Source organism: Melanaphis sacchari, unplaced genomic scaffold, assembly GCF_002803265.2.
Source record: "Melanaphis sacchari strain LSU unplaced genomic scaffold, SCAv2.0 Contig182_pilon_pilon, whole genome shotgun sequence".
In the NCBI taxonomy this organism is placed as follows: Eukaryota; Metazoa; Arthropoda; class Insecta; order Hemiptera; family Aphididae; genus Melanaphis; species Melanaphis sacchari.
This window is the reverse complement of record NW_020270870.1, coordinates 405,328-433,315: the sequence shown is the minus strand read 5'-3', so window position 1 is coordinate 433,315 and position 27,988 is coordinate 405,328. Positions and strand designations below refer to the sequence as shown.

Below are 27,988 nucleotides of genomic sequence, written 5' to 3'. Positions count from 1 at the left end.
AACATGTTTTTTGAAATGTAAATAATTTTTATGACCAAAATTTTTTTTAACTATTTCATATTATTATATTTGTTTGTATTTTCAAATGCAGTAATAACTATAAATTTTTTTGCAATTTTTCATATGATTATATTATTACAATTGATCCTTATAAACATGTGTACCTATAATCTTTATGATCAGTATTATTTTATTTTCTAATTTTTTCATGTTATAATATATATTTTTATATTTTTGCACATTGTGGTGTAGTTATATATAGCTATAAACTTTTTGGAAATTCATATTTTTATCATTATTTTTTTTTTTCATGCATTTTTTGTATCTTTTATACATTGTTGTATTATTTTAATATCTTTTTTGTCATGTTATTATTTATTTTTGTAATATTTTGTGTGTGTTTTTTTTTTTATATATATTTCACAGATACTACTTTGTTATAATATTATAAATTATTAATTCAATAAAAACGTCATTTTCGACAGAAATTTAGTTAATTTTTTTAAATCAATTATAACGTATACTCGTATAGTATTATTTAAGTACCTACACATCTTTAGGTACGATCATACACTTATAAAATTATGTATATTTATATACATTTATTGTTTGCCTTAAATATCGACGGAGTTCTGAGTGTTTTGGGAATACAAAATAGAACATAATTAACTAAAACAGGTAGGAACCAGGTACTTAGTGCAATTTATGTTTATTTTTGTTTTTTTTAAACGCTGTTATAAATAATAATCATATACTGCAATATACAATACAATTTCTAAGAATGTATATTATTATAAAATTAATTAATTTACAGATTTTATGACAAAATTAATTTAAAAAAAAAACATTTGTCCACTCTGTATTTACAATTTATTACAAACCTTTGAAGTTTGAAGCTTATTCGCAGGTTGCACACGGTTATATTATAATTTATATCAATTTAAATTTAGCTCATTAATAATTTACAATATTAGCACTGTAGATAAAAATAATTAAGTTCCTTGGTATACACATGATATGATTGATATGAACGATTTTATCTCCCGCATCTTATTAAAATATAGATAAATGCATAATATGCGTGTACACTGTAACACTGTAACACTCTAACACTGTACCTACCATTTGAAATGATTTTATTTGTAAACAATAAGTAAATATAATAAATGTAATACATAATAGCATTGCTCTTGTTGTTATTATTATTTTAATACAATAAATACATTTACATCAATATGGACATTGTTGTTTTGAATGCAAGACGATTAGTTCTGCAATGATGTCATTACTGTGGTTGGTAATATGTTTCTCTTTTGCACTGAATCTTTCAATGTATTACCATACTGAACAGTAGACGAAACAATATCTCTCATTCGTCCAACTATACCACCAAAGTTCTGTGATGAAAGCTCTTTTTGAATTACTTTTACACGAACTACGACAAAAATACATTAATTTTAAACAATTGCGCAAATATAATACATAAAATATGCACATAGGTATATACTTTACTAAGTTATAATTTATTAAACAATAACTAAATCATAAAGTTATAATTGGTAATTTTAATAAATACCATTCCCCAGAATTATTTTCGATAATTTGTGAATCGGTCGTAGGGTAGATGGTAACAAGTAATCTGTGGTACATGTTCATAATTTAACAATAAAAGGAAATTTAAAAAATGTATAGGTAGCAATAAATGACGAGTTTTCCTTACGACATGTCTTACGCCTGCATTTTTTCACTAGAATATATTTATTGACCGATGCCAGAAGATAAGTCATAGATATTATTCTACTAAGATAAAAATGATATAGGTAGGTACAACAAGTCTAAGAAGTTGCGGTTATTTGTATTTTTTTATGATTATTATTATCTTTTCTTTCTTTGCCATTTTAGCAATGAAAAAAAATTAATAATTTGTAATATAAAGATTGGATATTAGTTTTATTTCTATATAATATAATTTAAATAGTATAGGCCTATACTACCTATATATATCCATTATCTCGAAAGTATTGAAAAAAAATATTAATAAATTTAAATAAAAACAATATTAGCACTTAAATTCAATTATGATGATAACATATAAATATTAAGTAAGCTATCAATATAATATATATTATATATATATATATTTAGAATATGTAACTATAAAAATATTCAATGATTTACCTAACCTTATTGACACCAACAAGATTATAGAAATTTATGACCTTATATAATTTAATTTCGTAGGTATTATAATAATATATAGTACCAACGAATCAAATAATTATTTTTAGATCTATGGTATTATACCTATATACTGTACTACTGTAAGTATCTAAAAAAAAAATATTAGTAATTTACAATTAAACAGATATTATTTGTAGAACCCTGATAACTGCAGTCTATTATAATATAATGTACTAGGTAGGTATTAGAAAAGGCATATTAGTGTATAAATGGAAAAAAATTATTTTTCATAAATATTCATAAGTGAAATTTAGTGTTTGCATTGCCAGTAATAGCATACATATAATATACCTATATTACATTATTATTTATAATTTTTTTGATAAAACAAACTAAAATCACTTGGTGTAATATTATGATATAAATTATAGTACCTAATTTTAAAGACCATACTTGCATAATACTCGTAGATTTTCATGTTCCCAACCAATATCTAAATGTTAGGTATAACTATATATGTATATTTATTATAAATTTATAAATTCATGATCATAATAATTTGAATAATGTGTTAATAAACAAAATATTTAAACAGAGATACTACACTATATTATATCTGTATAACTGTAAGATATAATTATTTAACAACTTACTTAAGTATGATATTAATAGATCATTGACTACTTTAGGTTGCTCTTGATGGGGAAAGTGCGATGCGTTATCAATTATTCTCACAGTAGATGTTTTAAGAAACTCAGTAGATTTGATAAAACTCTCCATTCGCACACTTACATCTTTACTGCCAGTGATAAGCAAACACGGAACTTGTAGCATGTCTTCTTCTTTATTTAAAGAATCATTCCTACAGGTATTCCGAGGCTCAATTCTGTAGAACGGTAAGTTTCTAAAATAATTTATTGCACCTGTCCAATCCTCTAAACAAACATAATATACATTTTAATAAACAAGAGTAATATTAATTTTATTAAATTACTCATATGATCACCTGTTCTTGAAAATGTATATTTATATGCATCGATGTAAGATAAGTCATCGCTTTGATTAGTTTTAGATAGGTGTTGATAACACTGATTTATTATTTTGAGATCATTTTGCAAAGCATCCATTTCTGGTAAATAAGGAAGCTGACTGAAGCAAATCCAACTATAAGAATAAAAATTAATTTCTGGATTAAAAGATCTCTATTCTAAACGTTGAGGTTTTATATAGTTATATCTAATTATTAATTACTATTACACAAAAACCAAGCTCTATAGTGAGAACATTTTTATTTTATCTTTATTAGATTTTAGTGATCCTAAATTTCTAACTAAAAACTTATTTAATTTTATACTTTACATTCTACTTGACGAAAAATACCTACTTAGTTTCTATATGTTGTACTCGTATCAATCAAGCACGTTATATTATAATGCATTTAATATTTGATTAAACTGTTAAATTGAAACAAGCTCAAAATTGTGTACGTTTAATTGAATTGTTATTATCAATTTAAACCATTATTTTCACAGGACTATACTTTCAATATTGTTCTATTATAACTACTTGAAATTCGAAATTCTCAAGACTAAAGGATATATTATATTTAAATATTTAAATATTAAATCAATAAAGCATAATTTTCAACTGTTACCTATATATATATAATTGAATATACCTACTACCATTCAAGTATATTGAAAACAGTAAGATGATTCTTTTAACAGCCAACAATTATTAACAATTTTGAAACAAATTGTATATTTTAATATTTCTTATCATTATTATTTTGTAATTTTTTGAATAATTATATGTATTCATTTTTAAATTAAATTTCCGAGGTAATACGTTTTCCTAAGAATTTTTATGTATAAAAATCGAATTTCAAACAATGAGTAATTATTTATTTGAGACAACCAATGATTAATTTTAAGAATTGTGAATTATAATTTATTATAAAAGGTTAAAAAAATAATGTGAAATATAATGAAATGAAATAAACATAAAATCATTTTTTTATTAAGAGATAGAATGTATCCAATAAAAATCGTAATAATAAAAAAAAAAAACAAACAAATAATGAACTTCATAGTCGTTAATCAAGCATATAAATCAAACTCTGTATACGCTACCTAGTATAATCTTTTTTAAATTGTTCTCTTACATTAGATTTTTTTACATTTTATTGTACATAATAATTGGTTACCTATACTACTCACGAATGATGTAATAATTCTGGTCTTATCAGATCAACTTACTTTTTGTTAAAAAAACTTGACGAAGGTAAGTACTCCCAGTGAACATTTGGATGTGGACATGAAATCGCTACAAATTTTGAAACACAGTTTGGCCATAGATGTACCAGATACCAACCCAATAGAGCGCCCAAGTCGTGACCAATCACGTGGCATTTATTACAGTCGTCCACTCCCAGCATTGACAAAAACACAGCTAGCTCGTTGACCAGATTTTCTACTCGATAACTCTTGCGTGCTGACGGTTTATCAGAGTCACCAAAACCTTTTAAATCTACGGCTATCACACTGAAACACAATAACTCTGAATTACAAAATGTATATAATTATTAGTATTTACTGAATTTAGCACCATCTTTCATTTTAAATTTTAATCACTATATCCTAATTTTCAATAATAGACACAAATGTTTAACTTATTACACAATATAATATATAAAAATAAATATCGTAATAGTTATATCTATAGTTTTTAGCTGAATTAATTTTACCAATCTATCTATTCTTTTGATTAATCCTTCAAATCCTTCAAGACTAGGTACAAATAATTTCATAAATTAATTTTAGTAACATATAAAATAACATAAGTAATTTCTTAAAAGAATATATCATGTTATTAATATTAGAAAATAATGAACTAAGTATGCTTAAATTTATTGAAATCAACTGTCATATTGATTTATTAGGTATTTCTACAACATATACCATTAACCGGTAGTTGTGCAAAGGCACTTTTGAATCTTTTGATTACCTAGTATTAAATTATAAACCTAAATCATATTATTGATACACCTACATCTCAAAAAGGACTTTCAAGATTTTATATTTTAACACATATCAGTTATATACTAAATTGAACACATTCAATAAAATAAACAGATTAAACTCTCTTTAATAAACATATTTTCATCAAGAATTAGTACCTCACAATAGATACCTAAATCATTAGACAACTGACAAGATATATAATTATATTTTAATGAAATATTGTCATTCACCTATTTATAGTTAACGAGAAAACGTGTTAGATGTTATAGTTTATAAATGACTTTTAAATATGCAATTGTTTGTACGCAATCAAAATATTTTTTTTAAACATCTAAAGTGTTTTTATGATTTTACAAATTAAATTTTAATTAAAGCTATTAAATAATCTATATATAGTTACCTACTAAATAATAAGATATATATAGCGCGTCGCCTTTTATAAGAGTGTACAGATTACAACTTCAATAGATAAAACAGCAACAAGCAATATGATTAACTACTGTCGAACGTCGATGTGTACTAAAAGTCATGTTTAAAAAATACCTTTAGACAATAATTATTTACTAGTTACTTACCGAAAATGTTTCGACAAGGTGGGAATTTGATGATGCCAACTTATCCAACATGATGGAAATCCATGCAGTAAAAGAACAATCATACCTTTGGGGTCGCCACATTCAACGTAATGAAATTTTACGCCCTAATTTAAAAAAAAAAAAACAATAGTCATTAACCGTGGACTGAATTATACGTATACCTTGTAGTTTAATTTAAAGACATTGTGAAGTAAAAAATATCTGAAATAATTTCAAAAATAATATTTTTGAACAAAATTATCGAGAATGATTTTTTAATATTTTTAATTTTAAATTTCGGAATAATGATAAATAAATCAATAAGTACCTACTTGAATAACGTGTGTGTGTGTGTATGTGTGTGTGTGTGTGTAGTGATAAAAAAAAATATATAAATATATACAGTAGATTCTTAATATGTCGAACGTCGCTATCTCGAATTTTTCGTTATCTCGAACTACTTTGAATTCCCCTTGAAACTACTATTACACTTAATAGTGTTTTGCTCTCGATAACTCGATATAAAATTAATCGTTTTTCGTTATCTCGAGTTCACAAATAATATTTTTGTTACGGTTAACATAGGAATTGTGCAGTACATTGCATACATTGTGCAAGCAGTGCAGTATAGCGATTGTGATTTAGCGCGTTGGTAGTCACTGGTAGCTTTTTCTGCATTAAATAATTTGGAAGACGTCGTGGCAGAAAGAAGTAATATGAAGCAAACCTTAATGACAGATTTTTTTAAAGAAAAAATAATTTATTCAGTCATTTCAGTATTTTAATTATTCAAATTTTAGTCTATTTTAGTCATTCGTATTATTTATTATTCATATACATTATACAACATACATTTATACATACATATTAGTTTTTTTATTTTTTAATAAAACTCGATATCTCGAAGTTTTCGATATCTCGAACTTTTTTCTGTTCCCTTTGAGATTCGACATAACGAGAATCTACTGTATATTCATTTTATATAATAATATATTATAATATATTTAATTTTGAAGATTGATCAATAGTATGATAAGCTTATAAGGTATAGTAGCAGATGTATTAACTACAATTGTACGTGTACCAACGTTATCAGTCAAATTTTATATATTATACCCGTTTACTTAAAAAAAATAATGTATTTTCGGAACTGTATATACATTTAAATGAAATATCAATAATGGAACGTGCTTACTACTTTCTTAGGATTATTATTGTATAAATACACTGTAAAAACATTTTAATAAAACAGGGATTTTTATAATTTTAATTAATTACCATTAGGTTATTGTTTATTATATGTAATAGTATTGATTATAGAATAATATAATATAATATAATATTATAGAATACTATAATCAATGGTAATAGCCAATAAGAAATTAATTTTAAATAATACCGATAATACATTTGCACCATTTTAAATTCACTGAATGCTCTCAATAGTCTCAACATATAAATATTATATTTTATTACAATAATAATATAAATTAATATGTAAATATTTGAATGATATAAGCATATGAAAAACTATACGACATCGATGGTTGATTAGATATTGTGATAACAAGACATCAATATAAAATGTATAAAATATACAATATTCTATTATTGAAATCGGCCTCATTCAAAGTCTTACCTATTTTGTCGAATGTTTGAACAACAAAATAAGGTTTCCAGCGCTATAGTTACAAATTCTGAAGTAATACAACTTTTATTTTGAAATTTTTAGGGCATCTTTTAAACTGAATAAATTTTTTTTTCTATTTAAGAATAGAATATGTATATTGTATAATAAGAAGGAATAAAATTAAGTAAATATTTATCGTGAACTATACCATAAAAAAAAAAATAATATAGATGTTGTTTATTTTGCTTCGTTATAGGTATTAGTTTTATTACGTATACATACTTATACCTATGTAATAAACTAAAGTTAATGTACCGGACAAAAACAACAGCGATTGCACAACGATATGACAACAAACAAGCGAAATTTCCATCACGTGAAGGCAAATACGTGTGTAATGTCTACTAAATAGATATATCTACTAATATATAGATCATATTATTTACGACTTCAATATTTCACCATAATAATGCCTAATGATACACATTTAAATTTTAAAAAATACGAATATTTGTCAAATCATTTTTATTTAACACTAAAACTGTAATACCCGACTTCGTCCAGACCAATTTATCAATCATCTATCATTTTTCATTTTGATTCAGATAACACACTATATATATTACAAACACTATTACAGCGGTTAATTTAATGATTTTCTAATTAGTTTTTATGTAAATACAAACAAACGGAGACAAATTCAACGAATGCTTAAAAATCGACCTAAATATTCATTGTCGTTAAGTATGGTATTCATACATGAATAATGAATACATATAACCAAAATTAAGAAAGCGAATCATAAAACTTTTTGGGGCCCACATGATAAACTCGTGTTAATGGACCACACGTGTACTGTATGTTATATTATTATGTAATATTTTGTAAACAAATAATAATAATAATTGGAGTAATCATTGATTTTTATGATCCTGAACTAAATGCATGCGCTACTCTCGGCGACTCGTGTGAACACTGAACAACGGTTAACGATCTATCCTAAGCGGTGGAGTGGCTGAATTTAAACAACGAGCTACGTACACTGTACAGTATACACTCTCAGAGTCTCGAGGAATCTATTGCTATGGCTTGTATTGAAAATGCTCCAATAGTTTTTGAGTCTGTAGAAGACAAGTATAAACAAAGATACATTCGTTTTTACGCGTATACGATATAGGTAGTGCGGTACGTGTTATAGAGCAGGTATGTCAAGCTCAAAGTATCAGGTGGGCCAAATATATTGAAAAGTTTACTATTTGGGCCGCACATAAAAATTTACCGAAAAAATAAATATTTCGTACAAATTATCAATCTTTGTTCTATAATCTATATAGATATAAATACAGAAAAGAAAACAATCAAACACACGTTTACATCTCCTACGTCCATTATTGTCTCCTTCAATGAGTTTAAAAAACAAAATATTAATATATAAGACGATTATTACCCCCCTCTGGTCATATGGTATCCAAATCTGGGGCCAAGCCAAACCATCCAATATAAGACCCATTCAAGCTTTCCAATCTATATGTCTCAGACAAATAACTGGAGCCCCATGGTATATGACCAACGACGCATTATATAAAGATCTCCAAATCCCAACAGTCAACGATATAGCAACTCATCATTACAAAAAATTTCACTCCAAACTGCACTCGAACCAAAACCCCCTAATTTCCCGCATGTCCTCTATAACTATCCCTAACAATCCTCCGAGGAGGTTAAAAAGAAAATGGCCAAGAGACGCTCTTGCCTAACGGTCTCATTATGATATGAACCCATCAAATTAAATAGGAGGTAATACTGTTGATGGACGGTTTTCCCCCCTCAAGATATCCAAGACATTCAATCATTACTATTCACTGTTATCAAATTTACTTATTGTACAAAATGTATAGATTGTAAATATGCTTAAATAAATAAATAAAAAAAAAGAAAAAAGATATAAATATACGTATATAAAACCATCAATAATCCTTATACGGTTATGGTTTATCAGAAGATAAGACAGTATAATAATGTATACCAAATAAACCACTCTCTAAGAATCTAAAATAGTCGTTACACGACATTAATATTTATTTTTTTTGTCCATTAATATTGGTAGCCGCGGGCCACAAAAAAAATGAGCCACGGGCCGCGTGTTTGACATACCTGTTATTGAGTATAGTATACCACAAAAGGTACCTACGTAAATAGAAAACGTTGAAAAAAACGATTGTTACGTTTTTAAAAATTCTCCAACGCTATTAATGGTAGCGCGTCAAGTCGCATTCCTATGATATTGGCTATTGCTTATTAGGAAATTAAAAGCCGCGCACACCTGCAGTCATGACCTGACCCGTGGGCCCTTACAGTTAGGTATAATATTATAATATTATGGTATTGCAATAACACGGAACCTTGACTTTGACGTACGAGTGGGTACCGTAAACCGTGGTGGACAGACACGGCGGCGGACGGTCCCTGGGGGGCGCCCGGCGGGCGGCTTTACCGCCGGTAGTGGCCACGGCCGTATCGGTGGCGACGGCGTCGTCGTCCACAGCACCGGCGCCTGCTTCTCTACCGTCGCCGTCCACGTCGTACTTGTGGCCGCCGTCACCGCCGCCGCCGCCGCCGTTCGACCACAGCGGGCTGACGGCCCGAGCCGCCGCGTTCTTGACGACGATCCACGAGCCCCACACCACGGAGAAGGCGAACATCTTCAGCGACTCGGCCGCCGATATGGACACCACGTTGTCGCGGCCTCCGACCGGTCTGGCCATCGCGATGACGCGGATGGAGGCGGACTCGAACTGGGCGCGTGTGACCGGTCGAATGGATTTTTAAACGACAACGCGCGGGTGGTGCGTTCCGTGTTCAGCGGGTGAACGACGACGACAATGCGACTCACTGGAATCAACGGACTAAAATCAAACCGATTGCGGTGCACGACGTTACGTCGGTTTAAACGAAAAACGCGATCGTGCCGCCCGAGTTACACGCGAAACGATTTAATAAGACGTAAAACCAACTGTCGTGTGTGATGTCCGTGACGATGATATCAGATTATTTTGTGTAATAATTGTGTATCGCGGTAAGGCACCGGCAACAAGCGCGCGGCGTACAGTCGACGGGTCACCTTGTTTTTGTTACGAATCACAATAAAATCACACGCGGTTTACGATAGGTACCCCGCGAGTGGCGTGACGGCGACTGAGCAGCGACGTGGACGCCGGACTGCGACAACCGGACAGCCGCGGATTAGGCTCAGAACTTTGGTCTCTAGCACGCCGTGTGGTGGATGTGTATGTGTATGTGTGTGTGTGTGTGTGTGTGTGTGTGTGTGTGTGCCTGTGCGAGCGCTCGATAACGACTGCAGAAATATTACGAGTCGAGTGGACTTTGACGTCCGTTAGAGACGGGCGTACGATTACAACGTTATATAAATAATATATAATATGTGTGTATGTGTGTGTGTGTGTATTATAAATATATATACCGACAAAATATAATATCATTAATTTGTTTGTTATTGCTGTTATTATTGTATACCGTTAATCAACAACTGTGAAAACTCATTTGAATAGCATATTTATACTGTGTTACAACGTAACTTATTTCGAACCGTGTGTATGCGGGCCACGGTTTTTTAACTGTTATTAGACCCGAGCTTAGATTTCGTATAACGCATGCTAATTATTATACAAATAAAATGAAAATGACCTGTTTATAGGTACCCGTTCTAAACAATACCAGTTAGTTGATATCAAATTATAAGTCATTATTCATTACTCACTACTTATTAGTTATTCTTATTACCTATAACAGCTATTAATAATTAATAACTAGTATTACCTAAAATATGCAATCATATTTCAGACGAGCATCACACTGTGATCACGTGAAACGGCGGTTGTCAAGTGCGGACTGCGAAGATCCGAAAATCGAGTTGTATTGCGTAGGTATGGCCAAAATTAGTTCATGACGTTCATGGCATGTCCTGTGGCAATACCTACAACTTAATATTTAAAATTCCCAACCTTTTTTTAATTGTAAATTATTAAACTGATTTTGTTGATACATATATAAATCTAAACAATTGAACATTTGAAATTATGGTTCCAGGTTCATTCGATAGTTCCAACAATTAATATACGCTATTATAGAAACAAATTGGAGGTACCTATGCAAAACCCCCATGTATGGGTGGATCATACTGATTACTGGATAAATATTGATGTAAACTTATTTTTATACAATTATACCAAACGGCAAACTTAGTAGAAATGTGTAGCCACTAGCCGGTGTTGGGGAATTGTCTGCACAAATTCATTATAAGAGAATAAAACGGCTACAACCTTCCATCTAAAAATTTGGTTCCAGTTGTGTGTAATGTAATGACTAATCGACTGTAATGGACATTGGACACAGTCTCCCATCTCTGTTACGATTTAGTATTTACAACGTACACTTTACAGTAGCTGTACAACACACCGGCGGCGCCCGAAGCGCGCGCACACGCGTACACTCAACAGATCTATGCACACTCGACGATGTCGCTGTGGCGGCAATTCGTGGCATTTCCATTGGTAGGTGGTAATCTAGTTATTGAATATTGATCGTAAATTATTAATTGTCCACGCGAATGAATAGATTTATTTTTGGCGGCAAATATTAACGGCCGTCGGCCAATGGAATGGGGCGAACCTTTATACAACAGTCAACGAGTAATGTAAAATCCGAGGGGCGACGGTATTCGTTCAGTTAGTACTGTTAATACTTACTACTTAGTAGGTCATTACGTCGCCTTTAGATTTTTCAAAATTATGTTGTATTTATTACAGTGGTTGTGCGTTTGTTGTGACTGACTACGCTCTTAGCAACGTGAGAGAAACGCCGTAGCTATAGACACCGTTAACTGTTAAGGCACAAACGCCTTTTTCCGTCAATAATATTCTGGTGAACGATTAACTCCGACAATTGCAGTTGTGTTCGATTGGTTCGTTGTACAATCTACACACACAATTTTTACTACAAAACAAAAAATGACGGAATTAAGTTTTTATTGCTTACAACTTAAAATAGACAAATTATAATATACTATATAAACAATAGGTAATTATAATTTAGTTAATATCCATAATATGTATATTATACTCATCATAAAATTAAATTTTTTATACCTAAATAATAATTACTTAGTAGGTAGGTACTTATTTGAAATTTTAAGATTTAGTTTTTAAATTATTTAAAACTTACCTTATTAAAATGGATATTTTAAATTTTTCATTTTATTTTTTGTGCATTTTTGTTAATTAAGAAATTTAAAATAAAATTATCAACTTTTTAATATTTGAGTTAATGTTTTAAATAAGTTGGTATAATGTGTAGGTACATATATTCCTGTATATAATTAATTTTTATTGCAATACATTTAAAATTATTTTTATTTCTCGATTATGAATGAAAACAATTTTTTTTTAAGTCATACTTTTAATAAAAATTAAATCCAATTAAATTTTTTGATTTTCATTATTCATATCTTTTAACTGGGGTAATCTTATTATTTTTTTAATATGCCTACATACTATTATGATGAAAATATGCATTAATATTATTAATGTGTAAGTAATGTAAAATCATAATTCAAATTTTGTTGCACTTAATATTTGTTACTATGGTAACATTATTGGTTTCTGTGATGAACATGTCATAAATTATATATAATTATAATTAATTCATTGCAATTTAAAAATTAAGTCATATTCATAATCTAAAATCTTTCATACCAAAGAAAATTCTTTATAAATTATAATTTGTTATTATCTTCTAATTTTTTTTTGATATTTTATTAGTTTAATTTAATTACAATTTTATATTATTTGCTTGTTAAATTATATAACTATAATTTAACTAGGTATAAATAATGTGTACTTGCCTATTTTGTAAAAAATATTAGTAGTAAACTATTAAAATATTAAATAATTATAAAAAATTGATTTTATCAACTCATATTTAGGTTTAAAATTTATTTATGATTTTTAATTACATTATATTAGTCATAAAAAAATGTTTTAGTGTTAATGAATATTAATTTAAATGTGTGATTATTTTGTTCATAGTTTTTAACTGCAAGCTTAATTTATTTTATTTATTAACAAAACAATTATGAAATTAAATATGAATTTAGGTAATTCCATGTAAATTTCAATAAAGAGTAGAATGAAATTAGAAGGGTCAGCTAATGCTAGTTCTCAAATTAATGCTATAACTGATGTAAAAACTGGTGAGGTTGGTCAAAATCTTGCTGTACAACCAGTAAAATAAACTTCTGTGGTGCTTTCTTACATTAACCAAGTAATTCATGATTTCAGAATATCAATAGTAATAAACTACATACAAATTCTATACCACATAAAACTAGTCCAGTTATCAAAAATATTATATCAATGGATGATGATGAAAATCACCTAAATCATAAAGATAAAAATTCTTCTACAGTTACTGACAATAATGGCGGGCATTGTGTAGTAGTAAAATCAGGTAAGTTCAACTAAATAAATATAATTCAAGAAATAATGAAGAATTTGTATAATAAATGCAGTTCTTATTCAAATAAAATTAAAATTTTAATTTTTTTCTATTCATTGTTAGTTCTCTATTTTTCATATAAAATGTATTTAATCAAATATCATAAATAAAAAATTACATGTTTATAATCTAGAAGAGACTTCAGGAAGATATTATAGGTAGGTACTTCCCTTTTACCAGTTCCAACATTGAGTAAGATTCAAAGAAATATTTGTTTTGATTTTCATTTCAATTTTTATTAGTTTATATTTTTTAGTTGATATTTTTATAATTCTATTCTATTTCATGTACCTAAATTATCTGGTATAGTACTTTTTATTTTGATTAAAAGGCTCATCATACTGGTGTAGACATTTTCACTAAAGTTGAGCCTTGAATTTATTTTTTATATAATATTATAGTTTAAATATTTAATTGTTTGTTTAGTTCCCAAAGTAGAACCTAATGATTCTGATGATATTGGCCAATCTACTTATGTACAGTATGTTGAAGGAACTAGTAAACAAGCAATATTCAAAAATGAACAAATGTAAATTTTTTGTTATACATTTTAATTAATACTAATATTATATAAATCATGTATTTATTTTATTAATATTAAATATATTTATTTAATTTTTAGAGCATATCCGATTTATACTGTGGGTAAGAGTGGAGCAATATATCAAACTGGTCAAACCCATTATTACACTCCAAGCACAAATTCTTATTCACAAGTAACTAATATTCATACAAATCCTGATCAATTTTTTTTATGATATTTTCATGATTTTGAATAACAGAATTATTCAAAAATTCTTTACCAATTGTATTTTTATATATGTACATAGGTATACATAAAGAAGAAAAATATTTTCTTATGTTTTACATCTTAGTAAACATTTGTGCAGTTAACGGTTTGGAGTTTCTGGATCATTCTGTTTAATTAATTATAATTTTATTACTATAACAATTTATTGAAATTATATTTTGTTCAAAATTGTATAGGTTACAAATACTTTAGGTCAACCAACATGTCATGGAACCAATATTATACAACAGAGCGTTGATAATTATCATACTATTATCTCTGCTGCTCAAAGAAACAAATCAAATTCTACTATATCTCCGGTATTATAATGTCTATAGTAATGTACCTTAATGTATTATGTTTTATTCATAGCTTAAATTTTTATAAATTGCTGTATTTTACTTAATACAATTTTATGTTTTGCTTCTATTTTTAGGATATGTCATATCATACTGTGAAAACTATTAAGTCTGACATAACAAACACAAATACAGATCAAATTAATGGTATAAAGTTAAACACAGAAATGCATAACCCCAGTCTTACTCACACAAATAAAATATCTCCTGCAATTGTAAGCATTGATAGATTTTATTTTAAATAATAAATAATGATATATTATTATAAAGGTCAACTGGCTGAAGGAAAATTATGAAATGGCGGAAGGAGTATCGTTACTTCGATCAACAATTTATGATTATTATTTAACACATTGCTTAAAAACTAAAATTGATCCTGTAAATGGACCATCTTTTGGTAAAATTATCCGATCTGTGTTTACAGGATTACGTACAAGACGTCTTGGAAGTCGGTATGGTGATAATTTTTACCGTATGATTACTTTCTGTGATTTATTTATTTAACTAACATCATTTTTTTTTTTTTCAGAGGAAATTCCAAGTATCATTATTATGGTATTAGAATTAAAGCTAATTCTTTATTAAACAACTTTAAAGAAGAAAAAGAAGGCCTACCAAGTCAAACAAATCAAAATAGTAGTTCAAAACATATTATGTTTATTAAAACAGAGGAACAAAATCACAAGCAATACACCACCAATAGTTCAGATTCTGCTGATTGTTCTCAAAACAATATTCCATCTTATCAAGCACAAGACCAAGAATATTTAGGTGATGGTGCTAATGCTGTACCAGAATTTCCTGATGTATTGAATGAAATAGAATTGAATCATAATTTTACTTTAGAAGATGTAGATACATTCAAAAATTTATATCGTGAACATTATAAAGTACTAAGTTGTTTTTAATTTGAAACTTATTTATTTTTATTTAAATAATATTGCCTTTATAGGCGTTTTTAAGTGCCATATTAAATTTAGAATTTGGCACTGTTGAGTCACTTTGGCGTCAATTTTGGCGTAATCAAGATAGTAATAACGATGAATGTGAAGAAAAAAAATATTTATCTAAAGAAAAATTATATTCTTTATCAAAATGCAAAACATTGCAATTATTTGTAAAAACTGCTGACTTTCTATTTTATCAAAACTTGGTAAAAGTTTTAATTCCAGATGTTCTTCGGCCTGTTCCTAGTATGCTTATTTCATATATTTGTATTAATAGATATAACTATTAACAAATTATGTACAGGAACATTAACACAAGCCATTAGAAACTTTTCCAAAAGTTTAGAGTCATGGCTTATTTCTGCAATGCAGGGATACCCAGAAGAAATGATTTCAATTAAAGTTATTATTTCGACAACATTTCTATTCAATTATCGACCATTCGTTGTTATTACTATAATTTATAATTTTAGGTGACTGCTGTTAGAACTTTTGCACAAACATTACGTAGATACACTACTGCAAGAGCTGTACTTCAAAATTATACTCAAATAAATCAAATGCTTACTGATTTGAATCATGTAGACGTCCGTAATTTACAAGAACAAGTAAGAATTATTAATATTTTTGTATTCTTAAAAAATATATACATATATAATTAGTTGTTTGATTATAAAAATAACTTCTTAAGTAAGCAAATATGATTTTCATTTTGTTTCATTAATATACTATAATGGTCTTGGACATCTTTTTTTCACACTAGGTTCAACTAATAAATAATTTGGGAAATGAAAATGATTCAGTTTATACAAAGAAAAGAGTACATGCAAAAATAAATGAGAGTTCTGAAATGCTTTCAGATTTTAATAAACTCTCTAAAAAAACAAAAACTCACAATTGTTAGTATTTTATAAATTTGTATGGATAAAGTGAATTGATTACATATTATGATTTTTAGATTTGGCCACTGCTTCCACAGATGCAGAATGTTTTGATGTTATGTAAGTATCTGTGTTAATAAAAGGCAATATTTGTGTGTGTAAACAATCTATAACCAAATCTATTGCATTCAATGTGGATTCTAAAATACACGAGGAAGTGTATCTTAAAGTCAATCTTTTTAATTTTTAATTTTATTATTTATTATTTAAATGTACATCAAAAGACAATGTCCATATGTTTATAAGCTTATAAATTAAAAAATACTCAAAAACAATTTTAACAAAAATTTCAAAGATTGTTCTTCTAGCGATCAGGAAAGTTTAGAGAGTAGTTTAATCATGTCCAAAAATATACAAAATGCTGTATTCAAAATAATTATATCTGTCTCAATCAAATTGGTTTACAGACCGAAGTATATCTATGCCCATGAGCGTACACTAAAACTAATATAAACCTATAAAGTGCTATATTTTAGTTTATTTATTTTGTGAAAAAATGTTGGTTATACAGCTAGCTATAAAATAAATTGTTATTTCTTCAGATATAATCATTTTTTTTTACACATTTAATTTATAATAAATATATATTATTTTATTGTTGAATAATATAAATCTTTTTGCTTTAGATTAAAAAATCCATCAAAAGAAACTAAAAACAATAAATCTAAGGTACTATTTGTTTAATTTATTTTACATTTTTTGTAGTTTATTTAAATTATAAGAAATATTTGTAAATGTTTATTGCTAATAGAGGTAGACTTTAAAAATTATCTCCAACCCTGTAGAAATAATAAACCTTCTTACAATTAGTTTTATAGTATTGAACAATTTTTTTTAGATCGAAATAAAAGAAGAAACTCAGTTGTTAAAAGATGCATCTAAACAAAAACATCCTATAAAAATAGAATACTTGAAAGAAGATATATTTGAAGATCATACACAAGAGATATATAATGGTAAATTGAAAGTATCATTTCTGAAATAAATGTTTTAAAATTTATTCTTCTTTAAATTAACTTAATAATTATCCTTGTAAGATAATCACCTTTTTTACACGTTTTCTAATTTTTTTATTTTTATATAATATCTATGATTAAAAATTATAATCTCACAAAAAATGGTTTTGAATGCATAGTTTTGTTTAAAATTTGAAAAATAAATAATTTATATTGTATAACCTGTTAGTCTGACTTAGCCAGAGGTTGTTGGATTATTTTTTTTAAATATATATCTGTGGTAGCAACAGTAAATGGAAATTTCAGAAATTGTACATGGAATCGCTTAAAACTAAAATAGTAGATAAATTGTTTTTTATTTCTTGATCGATATTGGTAATTTTGATGAATTTAAGTAGCTTGATTGCTGTGGAACACAACAACATATAATTATTTTTTTTATCTCATATATTGTAGATTTCCATATTATATCTTATATACTTTATTAATTAAATCTTATTTACAAATGATACTTTTCGTTTATGAGAAAGAGGAAGGTAAAGAAAGTGTTTGATTACTTAGGTTGTTGAACTAGCTTGTTCTTACTATACCTTTTTTCTGATACATATTAGTAAATTAATTTAATTTTCTGACTAATATTTTTAGTGTTAAAGATTAAAATGTATGTGTTTATGTTATCACCTAGATCACATATCTAACAAAAAACATGTTATATTTCTTCATAATTAAATGGTTAAATGTAACTATGTAAGTAAGCCATTGTTATTATCAACAGTTTTAAATCTTAGTTGTATTTATATTTTAAATTACTAACAGTGCATCATTAATTTTATAAACCACATTTAAGAAAAAATTAAAAATATTTAATTTTTAATAATGAAGTAGGTAGGTATCTAAAGATTTTAATTTTAAAATATTTCATTTCTATAATCCTATTACAAATAATTATATTATATTGTGTTTAAATATTGTATTTTATTAAACCTTTTTTTCTAAATTAAATAGATACTGCTATGATCAACACTCCTTGTAATCCAAGTATTTCAAAAATCCATAATGAGTACCCTAAATTGTGAGTATGAGAATTAAGTATAATTAACTAATAATTTATATCCAAAATAATGAACATTAATATATAAAAAAAAAATATGTACATTTTGTGTGTATCTCAAATACAACTGTATTATTGTATTAATAATTCTATTATTTTATAGATCTAATAAACTATCAAAAAAAAAAAATAATAAACAGAAAATAATAATTAAGGTTTGTATACATTCTTTTAGTATTTTGATATTACTTATTATTATTTTAATTATTAAATTGTATATGTTAAGGCTAATTCATTATGTTCATTGCTTTTTAAACTTTAAATCACTTTCTAAAATATATTTTTTTTTTTTTTAATAACACGAAGGCTATATCAAACAGACTCAAAAGATTCAAGTTTAAATTTTATCAAAATTAGATATTTAGACAATAAATATACGAGTATATTATTCATAGCAACATGGATATATTTTTTTTTTTTACAATATAGTTATAGTTTACCAAACTACTAAAGAATATTAATTTGTGCAATAAACCTATTCACTTCAATCTACAGTATATCTATATAGGCTAATGGTAGCATCACTAGCATCTCAGAACTGATTTTTATAGGTTGCCATTGATTTATACGTAACTTTGTTTTTGAATGTTTGTCAAAATAAATTATTTTTACTTTTTAGCATGATAAATTTGAATTATAGTTTAAGACATTAAATTGGTAAAGTTTAATTTATTCTTACTAATCCTTATAATAGATTTTAATTTTAATTATTCCATGTATGTAATTAGAGTATTGAGTATATCTAATTTGTTTTTTTTTAAATTAATATTTCATAGTCGGAAATAATGTCACCAAAAAACGATTCGCCTCAATTAGTAGACACGGCGGATGTAGAGGCATATAATAGTAATAATTGTTTTGGCAATGACAGTGGAGAACATTTTGAATTTTTCACTGCTCAGAACGATTACAAGTCAGAGTATCCCAATAAAGTTGACACTGGTGTATTTTCCTGTCAATTTTGTGATAAAAAATTTACCAACGCCAATAGTTTATCCAGACACGAAAATGTTCACACTGGAAAAACTCCTATCGAGTGTGACGTCTGCTTTAAAACGTTTATCAGCAAATCTATATTATGTATACATAAAAGATCGCATACCGGAGAGAAACCATATGCATGCAACGTTTGTGGACGATCATTTACGCAAAAATCACATTTGGTTTTACATTATAGAACACACACAGGCGAAAAACCATACAAATGCTGCCTGTGTGAAAAAAAATTCTCATCAACCAGTGGTCGAGCAGAACATACACGTAGACGTCACCCATACGTTTGATTGCATGGTTGCAGTACTCGTTAATGATGGCTTAAGGTCTTAATTTCTCCAGATGAAAATGTACCTGATAAGAATTTGTATGGAATCTTTTATGAGACAATTTAAAATGCATAACCTTTCTTATAGTTAATTATGTTATTGTTAAGTATTAAGACTTTGAATGTAAACCTTAAAAATTAAAAATCGTTTTCTTGAAAGTACTAATTGTTTATTAAACAAAATAAAAAGAGAATATGTTCATAACTCAAAGACGTAAAGCGATAAACCACTTCACTTGGTCGCTTAAAATCAGGAACACAATAAACTGAGTAAACGATATCACTACATCGTCGTAAACGCGACATCCGTAAATGCACTTACGAATTTTTCTGCAGATCACGTCGAACAACAAACAAAAACTCTCAATGTGACGTTGTGGTATTTTCTTTCTCCTTGAAATTCTTTTCGAAACTACTATAGTTAGGTTATACGTTATACTACTACAAAACCACATGGACCTGAAAACCTTTTTTGTGTGACTTTATCACATCGTCCGTGCAAATGACCAATTCGAGAAAAAAATTTACCGATATACATTTCAGAACGTTTTCACACTTAACCAATCGTACATGATATAATATGTTGTACATTTATGTATATACATATATTTTTTCAAGTTTTAATTGTAGAATAAGTTTTTGATTTTTTAATATTAACCACCGTGTTATAAATAAAGATATGATTCAGTTTTCTAGAAACAAGTTTTTATTTTGTTTTTTAGCTTATTAGAGAGAAATATGGTACAATATAAATCAGACGTTATAGAAGTAAATAAAATCATGATCATGAATATTATAATATTATGTCCACTGTCCATTGTCCTGATTCTTGACATGTTTCATATGATAAAAATAGTGTAGATCGTGTTCTTATGTGATCCACACGGTTTTTGTTGTAGAATGTTTGTAAGACACTAAGACCCCGTAAACAAAATAATTATAGTCGTGGTAGTACTTGATTAGGGTGTTTCCTACACATAATCATGTACAGTAAAACTTTCTAAATACTGAAAAGTCGTGGTCGTTAAAATCTGGTTCGCTATTTAGAGAACCGAGGACTGAGGAGGTAAAATTACTTTGCATTAATTTATCAGTATCTGATATTTCCATTGAAGGAGTTGAGGTTAAATTCAAACATAATTCAGATATAGAAGGATTTCCTGGTACATTATAGTTCCTAAATATAACAATTTTGTTTAAAATAATTACTATGAGTATTTTGAAGAAAACAAAATAACTTTTGATGCAAGTATCATAACTGTATAGGCAATTGAAATACACAATAATTTTGCCTACTTTTTCATATTATGTAGTGTAGGAATTGCTCCACGTTTAATACATTTTTTATGTTGTCAAGTAAAACAATGATGATCATAATGAAATGAACACAGCTTTCGGTTAGGAAAAATGTCAGATTCATTATATTTACAAACTTCCAACCATTTTAACCTGATTACTGGATCTTTAGGAAATCTAAATATTTTTGAAAAGATTTATTTCTTTAGAAATATTCATTATAATGTTTATGCCACTATAAATGAATATTAATTATCTTACATATGTAGAGTTAATCCGGGATTTAATTTAACTGATTTTAAGCAAAAAACACACGCATTATAGTTACTCGTGATTAAAAAAGGAAGTTATTTATTCAATAAATAAATAAAAAACAATAAGGGTACAGAATAATTTGTTAAGTAAGTACTCAAGTGAAATTTAAGACAGAATTTTTTTGCTACCGGTGTCTATGAGATTATATTAACGCTCGTTTTTATATCTCTGGAGTGCAAACCCCATGAATAGCGAGAGCACCGAGAGTCGAAAGCCACTGTCAAAGCGACGACTGACGACTGACGAGTATGGACTATGGACAGTATGGTATCGAGTATCGACTATGGACCAAAATACCCGAATGTCCCGAATATGACAATTTATTTTGCCTTTGTTGTCCTTTCCCACCAGTGACACCAACCTGACCGCTACCCGTAATGAAAGAATTTGACCATTAAAATTAGACAGCGCCGTTGGTTTCATTGTATGCGACTTGCGTTCTTACTGTTCTCAGTGTTCTCAGTGTTCTCACTCTCAGTGTTCTTTATTCTCTTCTCACTTCTCTCTGTGTACCTACATTCGGCACGTTCAGTCTAGTCTACACTTTACATTATTCTTCCGATTTTCTGTGTAATAATTAATACTGTACTATGCTGACTGCGTGAAGAGTGTAGTGTGTAATAATATTAATTAATATCATATACTAAAATAAATAATAACTTTGATCATCAATTAAATATACACCTTTATAATCAATGCTTTAGTCTTCCGACTAGGTTTTCCAATTACAACCTAAACCACAAAATAACGTGTGAATCGTGAATGGTGTCCAAGTACCACCAATTCGTCAGCCCTCATATTTCATCACTCATCAAATCGTTGCACGGCCAATCCATTACATAGGTAACTTTTATTTAAATATTGTATTTTTCTAAAGTATAAAAGTATGACGTTGAATAGGTAAATAAGTTCTTAATTTTAAATGTATCTAAATCAATTGTTGAATGAAACTAGAATCACAAATCGGGTCGATTTGAATACCATCATGGTCACATAATTGATGTACCTAAACTATAGTAATAGGTAATAAAATACATGTACACCTACCAATTACCATGGGATTTCCTGTGTGCTGTTGTTAGATGGTGTCTTCACTCAAGCCCATATGCCTGTCAATTCAAATAATCTATCTTTTTTGTGTATTGTACCTACTTAAAATTTATATAGTTTATATAAGTTTTGTGGCTGATAGACAGCTATTATTGATATTATATAGATCATATCTAATATATGCTACTGTGTATACAATAATGTTTATTACATTTAATCAATATAGGTACATCATGCACCTAATAAAGACTTATTTACAATTTGAAAATTTTTTCACAAGGAATTTTTTACAAATTTGTTTAAAAAGAATTAGAAAAATAAAATTACAATACAATTAAAGAAAATTCCACTTAAAATTTTTATATTTTAATTTGTATTCACTTGACACACACTTAAATCTTACTTAGCAATAAATCAGAACAATAAAAGAAAAATTGCAAATTAAACAAAATTCATGGCTTAGTTATTAGCAATATGATAGATTTAAATTTTTACTAAAAATAAATCACATATCATTAAGACCATATTAATAATTTAATGCTAATTAGTAATTTTAACCATTATTTTTTTTATAATAACTTAATTATTATTTTATAAATTATCATTCCTTATGAACTTATATTTGATATTCACTCAATAAATTACCAGCTATATTTCACATAGTTTAATAGGTAAAATGTCCGTAAAAGAAATGGATTCTTTACAAAAAGAATTTCAGATGTCAAATAGATGTGAACCTACAAAATATAAAAATAGTTTTCACACATATGAAATGTTTGAAGTCCTTCAATCTTTACGCAAGTATGTTATAAGTGTTTTTAGTTGCTTACAAAATAATTATTTGTTGAATTCACCATTTTAGAAATGAAGAGTTTTGTGATGTTAAATTACAAACAGACGATGGTACTATAATATTTGGTCATAAAAATATATTGGTATCAGCTACCTATTATTTCAAAGCTATGTTTTCTAATTTTGTTGAAAGTAATAACTATCTTGTTAATATAAAAGAGTTAAATTCCACAATTTTACAACTGTTGATAGATTATATTTATACTAGTGAAATTATGATCACTGAAGAAAATGTACAGGTATAATTAAATCGTTGATTTGTTATGTGTTTTTGACAAAAAATTTTAATTGTATTATTGTTGATTTCTCAAGGTTTTATTACCAGCTGCAAATCTTTTACAGTTAAACTATGTAACAGACGCATGTGTAGATTTTTTAAAACATCAACTGGATTCTTCAAATGCTCTTGGTATTAGTAGATTTGCTGACTTACATAATTGTAGCGAATTGTTGTCAAAGTCTCAAGCATATATTAAAAAACAATTTATGTATGATAATTAGCTTAATTTTGTGGTTATGTTAGTAAATTATTTACAAGTTCATTTTTATTATTATTTCCAGAGAAATAACTAAATGTGATGAATTTCTATCTTTATCTTCTGAAGAATTGATTAATTTGATTTCCTGTAATGATCTTTTCGTTCCATCAGAAGAAAAAGTAAGTAAAGTAAAATTGATTATTGTTGTATTTTAATATTGTTAATGCTCAATTTGCCTACATATATGTATATAATAATCTAATCTAATATAATTGCAGTTTGAAAGAAGTATATTTTAATCTCATGTTTTATAAAATAAATTAATATTTGATAAGTTTGAGGATTGTTGTGAGGGTAAGGTGATTTATGCATCAATTTCTAAGGGATGCTAAAACATATGAAATATATTAGTGATATAGGTTGACAGATATCCACTCAGAATTATTTTTTCGTTTACCATAATTTATCATCGAATTCAGATTTAATACATCAATTAAACCAACCTACTTAAAATGTAATGTACATCAGAATATTAACCACTCTCCTACTTTCAAATTCCGAGAAGCAATACAATTTTTTTTGGTAGGCAATAATATAAATAAATTTTTAAATAAACAAAAAAAGAACATGATATACAATGCTATATTATTATATTTTATTATTGATTTAATAAAATATGAATTGGGTTGTAAAAAACAAATTTTTCCTTAATTTGGATGGTTGGTATAACATGATAATATACTAACTTGCTTTTTGCCTATAATAGGTGTTATTCTTATATAATTATATATTGTTATATAATAATTAAATTTTATTTATTTATTTAGGTGTTTAAATCTGTTCTTAATTGGGTAAAACATGAATTGGATTGTAGAAAAGATTTTTTGCCCAATCTGATGAAACATGTACGCTTGCCATTAGTTTCAAAACAGTATTTATTAGAAAAAGTAGTTAATGAACCTCTTCTTAAAAATAGTCTTGAATGTATGGTTTTTTCAAATATATCTATTGCTTATTATGAATTAATATTTGTTATTTTATAATGTTTTTAGGTAATGGATATGTATTTGAAGCATTAGAGTTTTTTGTCCTGAAGTCAGTACATCCTTTCACCATTCCACAGATGATTAGAAGTACACCTAGACAATCTGGTAGTTTACAGAAAGTATGATACCTGTTAAAATTTGCTCATCATAACTATTATTTTAATAATTTGTTTCTATTAGGTAGTTCTAGTGTTGAGTTGGTCACCAACAGCAAAAAAGAGTTATGCTAACTGGTATGACCCATTTACCAAACTATGGCAGATTGCACCAAGAACGATTAAAAGCCGCGAAACAGCTGGTCTAGTAGTTATAAAAAATAAATTTGTGGTAATTATGGGAGGTAACTCAGATTCTCAAACTGTTGAAATGCTTGATTTATCTTCACAATCACCCTGTTGGGTACAGATGGTAGACATGATAGTTAAAAGAAAAGATTTAGGAGTTGGTATATTAGACAATTGTATTTATGTTGTAAGTTGCACCAATATATAATTTATTTTATATTTTAAATGTATATCATATTAAATACCAGGTTGGCGGATATGATGGCACTAAGTATTTAAATAATGCAGAAGTTTTTGATGTCAATAATCAAAAATGGCAAATTGTATCTAATATGTTAAGCAAGAGAAATAGTTTTGGTGTTGGAGTACTCAATAACCTCTTATATTCAGTAAATTTATGTATTTTATTTTTTTGAATTTTTCATCCAATTCATTTAATTAAATCATGTAGGTAGGAGGTTATGATGGTTCATCATATTTGAAAACTGTGGAATGCTATGATCCCAGTCTTAACACGTGGGCAATAGTTGCAGAAATGTCTATACGTCGCGCGGGTGTTGGTATTGGAGTCTTGAATGGTGCAATGTATGCTATTGGTGGTATTAATGAATCAAGTGTTCTTAACAGTTGTGAGATCTATCAACCAATTACTGGACTTTGGACTCCAATTACAAATATGCATTTGGCTCGATATAATCCTGGTGACTATATAATTATTTTTTAGAAAATCTTTTTTTTTAAATATATTGATTTTTAATTATTTTTTTTAAATTTAGGAGTATTTATATTGAATGGCTTGTTATATGTAATGGGTGGAAACAACCGCTCCGTTATTTTAGATTCTATAGAAATTTATAATCCAATTACTAATACTTGGTCAATGGAAACCTTCTCAACAAATGGTAATCAAATTTATGGTGCAATTGTTGTCGATAGTCCACCACATTTCGGAACTTTATGTACAGAACATAAACAATGTATTTTTTAGTTGTTAAGATAATACATACTATATTCAATATTGTTATACTATCAGTTTTAGATTATTTTTTTTGTAAGTAATCAAAAAGTTTTTTATAATTTTAATTTGTTAAATCAAATAAACCAGCTATAGTTTATATTAGATTGTATTATAATTATACCAGCTAAATATTATATTTAATTATATATCTCTTGCAACTAATACATAGTCAGAATTACTATAGTTTGATAATGCTTATTATCATTTACTTTTCTACCTACTTAATATTTTAGATTTTGAACAGAGCAAAAGAAATATTGATTTTACAATGATCTATATATATTTTTATTTTTTTTTGTGAATGTATGTATGATAAGTATTTGATAAAATATTTCGATTCTCATATTTTAGGGTGGTTTTGAAAAGAAAATTTAGATTCTATTTTAGAAAGGTCAAAATTAAAAATTTGCAGTATTTTTCTAGTAAAATAAATCAAAAATTAAGAAAAAATAGATAGTTTTATGAAAAGCCAGTTTTTGACAAAGTCAATTTTTTTTTTTTTATGTTACCTATTTCAAAATCAATAACCTAAGATACTTGAAATTTTCACAGAATATTTATGTTAAGTGTTTCCTATACATGATACAACTTTTTTAAATAATTTGAGTCAGCTATTTATATACATGGTCTTTTTTTATATTTTTTCTCTATAAAATATTTTGGGGAAAAAAAATTGTGCATAATTTCTCAAATATATTATATGATGTTCTAAAATTTAACTTTAAAGAATTTGAAGATATTTGAATTTTTTCACTAGGTCAATAAGTTTATCAATTTAAAGTTCCTCATAACTATTTATTATTATCACTTAGAAAGAAAAACATATTTTTTTTAAAAGCATTTCAAATTTCAATTATCATAATTTTGCAAATTAATTTGTAGTTAAAAATGTTTAACGTGTTCAATTTTTGTAACAAAGGTTTGAAAATTGTATTCTATATTCCTGTTAAGTAATCCGTACTGTACTCAACTACTGTAAACAATTCTAACAAGTATTGCTATACAATTGTTTAGTTGCATGTAAATCGATATTCAATGGGAGTGTCTACTAGATAGGTACCTACTCGGATATCGTCTTTAATTGTTTTAAATATAAAATAGCATCAGGATAAAGTATCCAACCCTGCAATTCATCTATAGCGAATTGTCCAATTGGATATCAATTTATCCCGGGTACCTTATAAATACTAATAGCTAATAGATAACAAATGTTTTTTTTTAATAAATCAACATACAAGAAG

At 27.3% G+C, this 27,988-nt stretch overlaps 3 protein-coding genes across 3 annotated transcripts; 2 read left to right on the top strand and 1 right to left on the bottom strand.

Moving 5' to 3' along the window:
* Nucleotides 1-1,188: 1,188 nt before the first annotated feature.
* Nucleotides 1,189-10,703, bottom strand: LOC112592623 (epoxide hydrolase 4-like). The gene is made up of 6 exons (XM_025336742.1): nucleotides 9,812-10,703; nucleotides 5,780-5,904; nucleotides 4,440-4,724; nucleotides 3,188-3,345; nucleotides 2,835-3,116; nucleotides 1,189-1,435 (listed from the first exon to the last, which is right to left on the bottom strand). The coding sequence occupies exons 1-6, from the start codon at nucleotides 10,172-10,174 to the stop codon at nucleotides 1,266-1,268; spliced, it is 1,383 nt and encodes a 460-aa protein (XP_025192527.1). The 5' UTR covers nucleotides 10,175-10,703; the 3' UTR covers nucleotides 1,189-1,265.
* A 1,478-nt stretch (nucleotides 10,704-12,181) lies between these two features.
* Nucleotides 12,182-20,962, top strand: LOC112592617 (DNA-binding protein RFX2-like). The gene is made up of 19 exons (XM_025336733.1): nucleotides 12,182-12,506; nucleotides 13,582-13,682; nucleotides 13,766-13,934; nucleotides 14,409-14,511; nucleotides 14,605-14,698; nucleotides 14,970-15,092; nucleotides 15,209-15,346; nucleotides 15,402-15,583; nucleotides 15,661-16,021; nucleotides 16,084-16,324; nucleotides 16,383-16,480; nucleotides 16,552-16,686; nucleotides 16,842-16,977; nucleotides 17,037-17,079; nucleotides 17,646-17,688; nucleotides 17,858-17,975; nucleotides 18,981-19,047; nucleotides 19,190-19,241; nucleotides 19,863-20,962. Exons 2-19 carry the CDS (start codon nucleotides 13,614-13,616, stop codon nucleotides 20,367-20,369), a joined length of 2,679 nt encoding a protein of 892 aa, XP_025192518.1. The 5' UTR covers nucleotides 12,182-12,506; nucleotides 13,582-13,613; the 3' UTR covers nucleotides 20,370-20,962.
* A 1,398-nt stretch (nucleotides 20,963-22,360) lies between these two features.
* Nucleotides 22,361-26,756, top strand: LOC112592598 (kelch-like protein 2). The gene is made up of 11 exons (XM_025336708.1): nucleotides 22,361-22,861; nucleotides 23,732-23,869; nucleotides 23,931-24,159; nucleotides 24,233-24,408; nucleotides 24,482-24,578; nucleotides 25,227-25,383; nucleotides 25,452-25,564; nucleotides 25,626-25,916; nucleotides 25,978-26,118; nucleotides 26,181-26,430; nucleotides 26,506-26,756. Exons 2-11 carry the CDS (start codon nucleotides 23,745-23,747, stop codon nucleotides 26,715-26,717), a joined length of 1,791 nt encoding a protein of 596 aa, XP_025192493.1. The 5' UTR covers nucleotides 22,361-22,861; nucleotides 23,732-23,744; the 3' UTR covers nucleotides 26,718-26,756.
* Nucleotides 26,757-27,988: the final 1,232 nt, after the last annotated feature.

What these genes read in the sequence shown, in the direction of transcription:
- LOC112592598 (XM_025336708.1), top strand. Translation starts at nt 23,745, where the DNA reads ATGTCCGTAAAAGAAATGGATTCTTTACAAAAAGAATTTCAGATGTCA. An exon ending in TCACTGAAGAAAATGTACAG is followed by an intron (nt 24,160 to 24,232) that starts GTATAATTAAAT and finishes TGATTTCTCAAG; the next exon opens with GTTTTATTACCAGCTGCAAA. An exon ending in TTTGGCTCGATATAATCCTG is followed by an intron (nt 26,431 to 26,505) that starts GTGACTATATAA and finishes TTTTAAATTTAG; the next exon opens with GAGTATTTATATTGAATGGC.
- LOC112592623 (XM_025336742.1), bottom strand. Translation starts at nt 10,174, where the DNA reads ATGGCCAGACCGGTCGGAGGCCGCGACAACGTGGTGTCCATATCGGCG. An exon ending in ACCTTGTCGAAACATTTTCG is followed by an intron (nt 4,725 to 5,779) that starts GTAAGTAACTAG and finishes ATTGTGTTTCAG; the next exon opens with TGTGATAGCCGTAGATTTAA. An exon ending in ATATACATTTTCAAGAACAG is followed by an intron (nt 3,117 to 3,187) that starts GTGATCATATGA and finishes ATGTTTGTTTAG; the next exon opens with AGGATTGGACAGGTGCAATA.
- LOC112592617 (XM_025336733.1), top strand. Translation starts at nt 13,614, where the DNA reads ATGAAATTAGAAGGGTCAGCTAATGCTAGTTCTCAAATTAATGCTATA. An exon ending in AAGAAATGATTTCAATTAAA is followed by an intron (nt 16,481 to 16,551) that starts GTTATTATTTCG and finishes TTATAATTTTAG; the next exon opens with GTGACTGCTGTTAGAACTTT. An exon ending in AAAAACAAAAACTCACAATT is followed by an intron (nt 16,978 to 17,036) that starts GTTAGTATTTTA and finishes TATGATTTTTAG; the next exon opens with ATTTGGCCACTGCTTCCACA.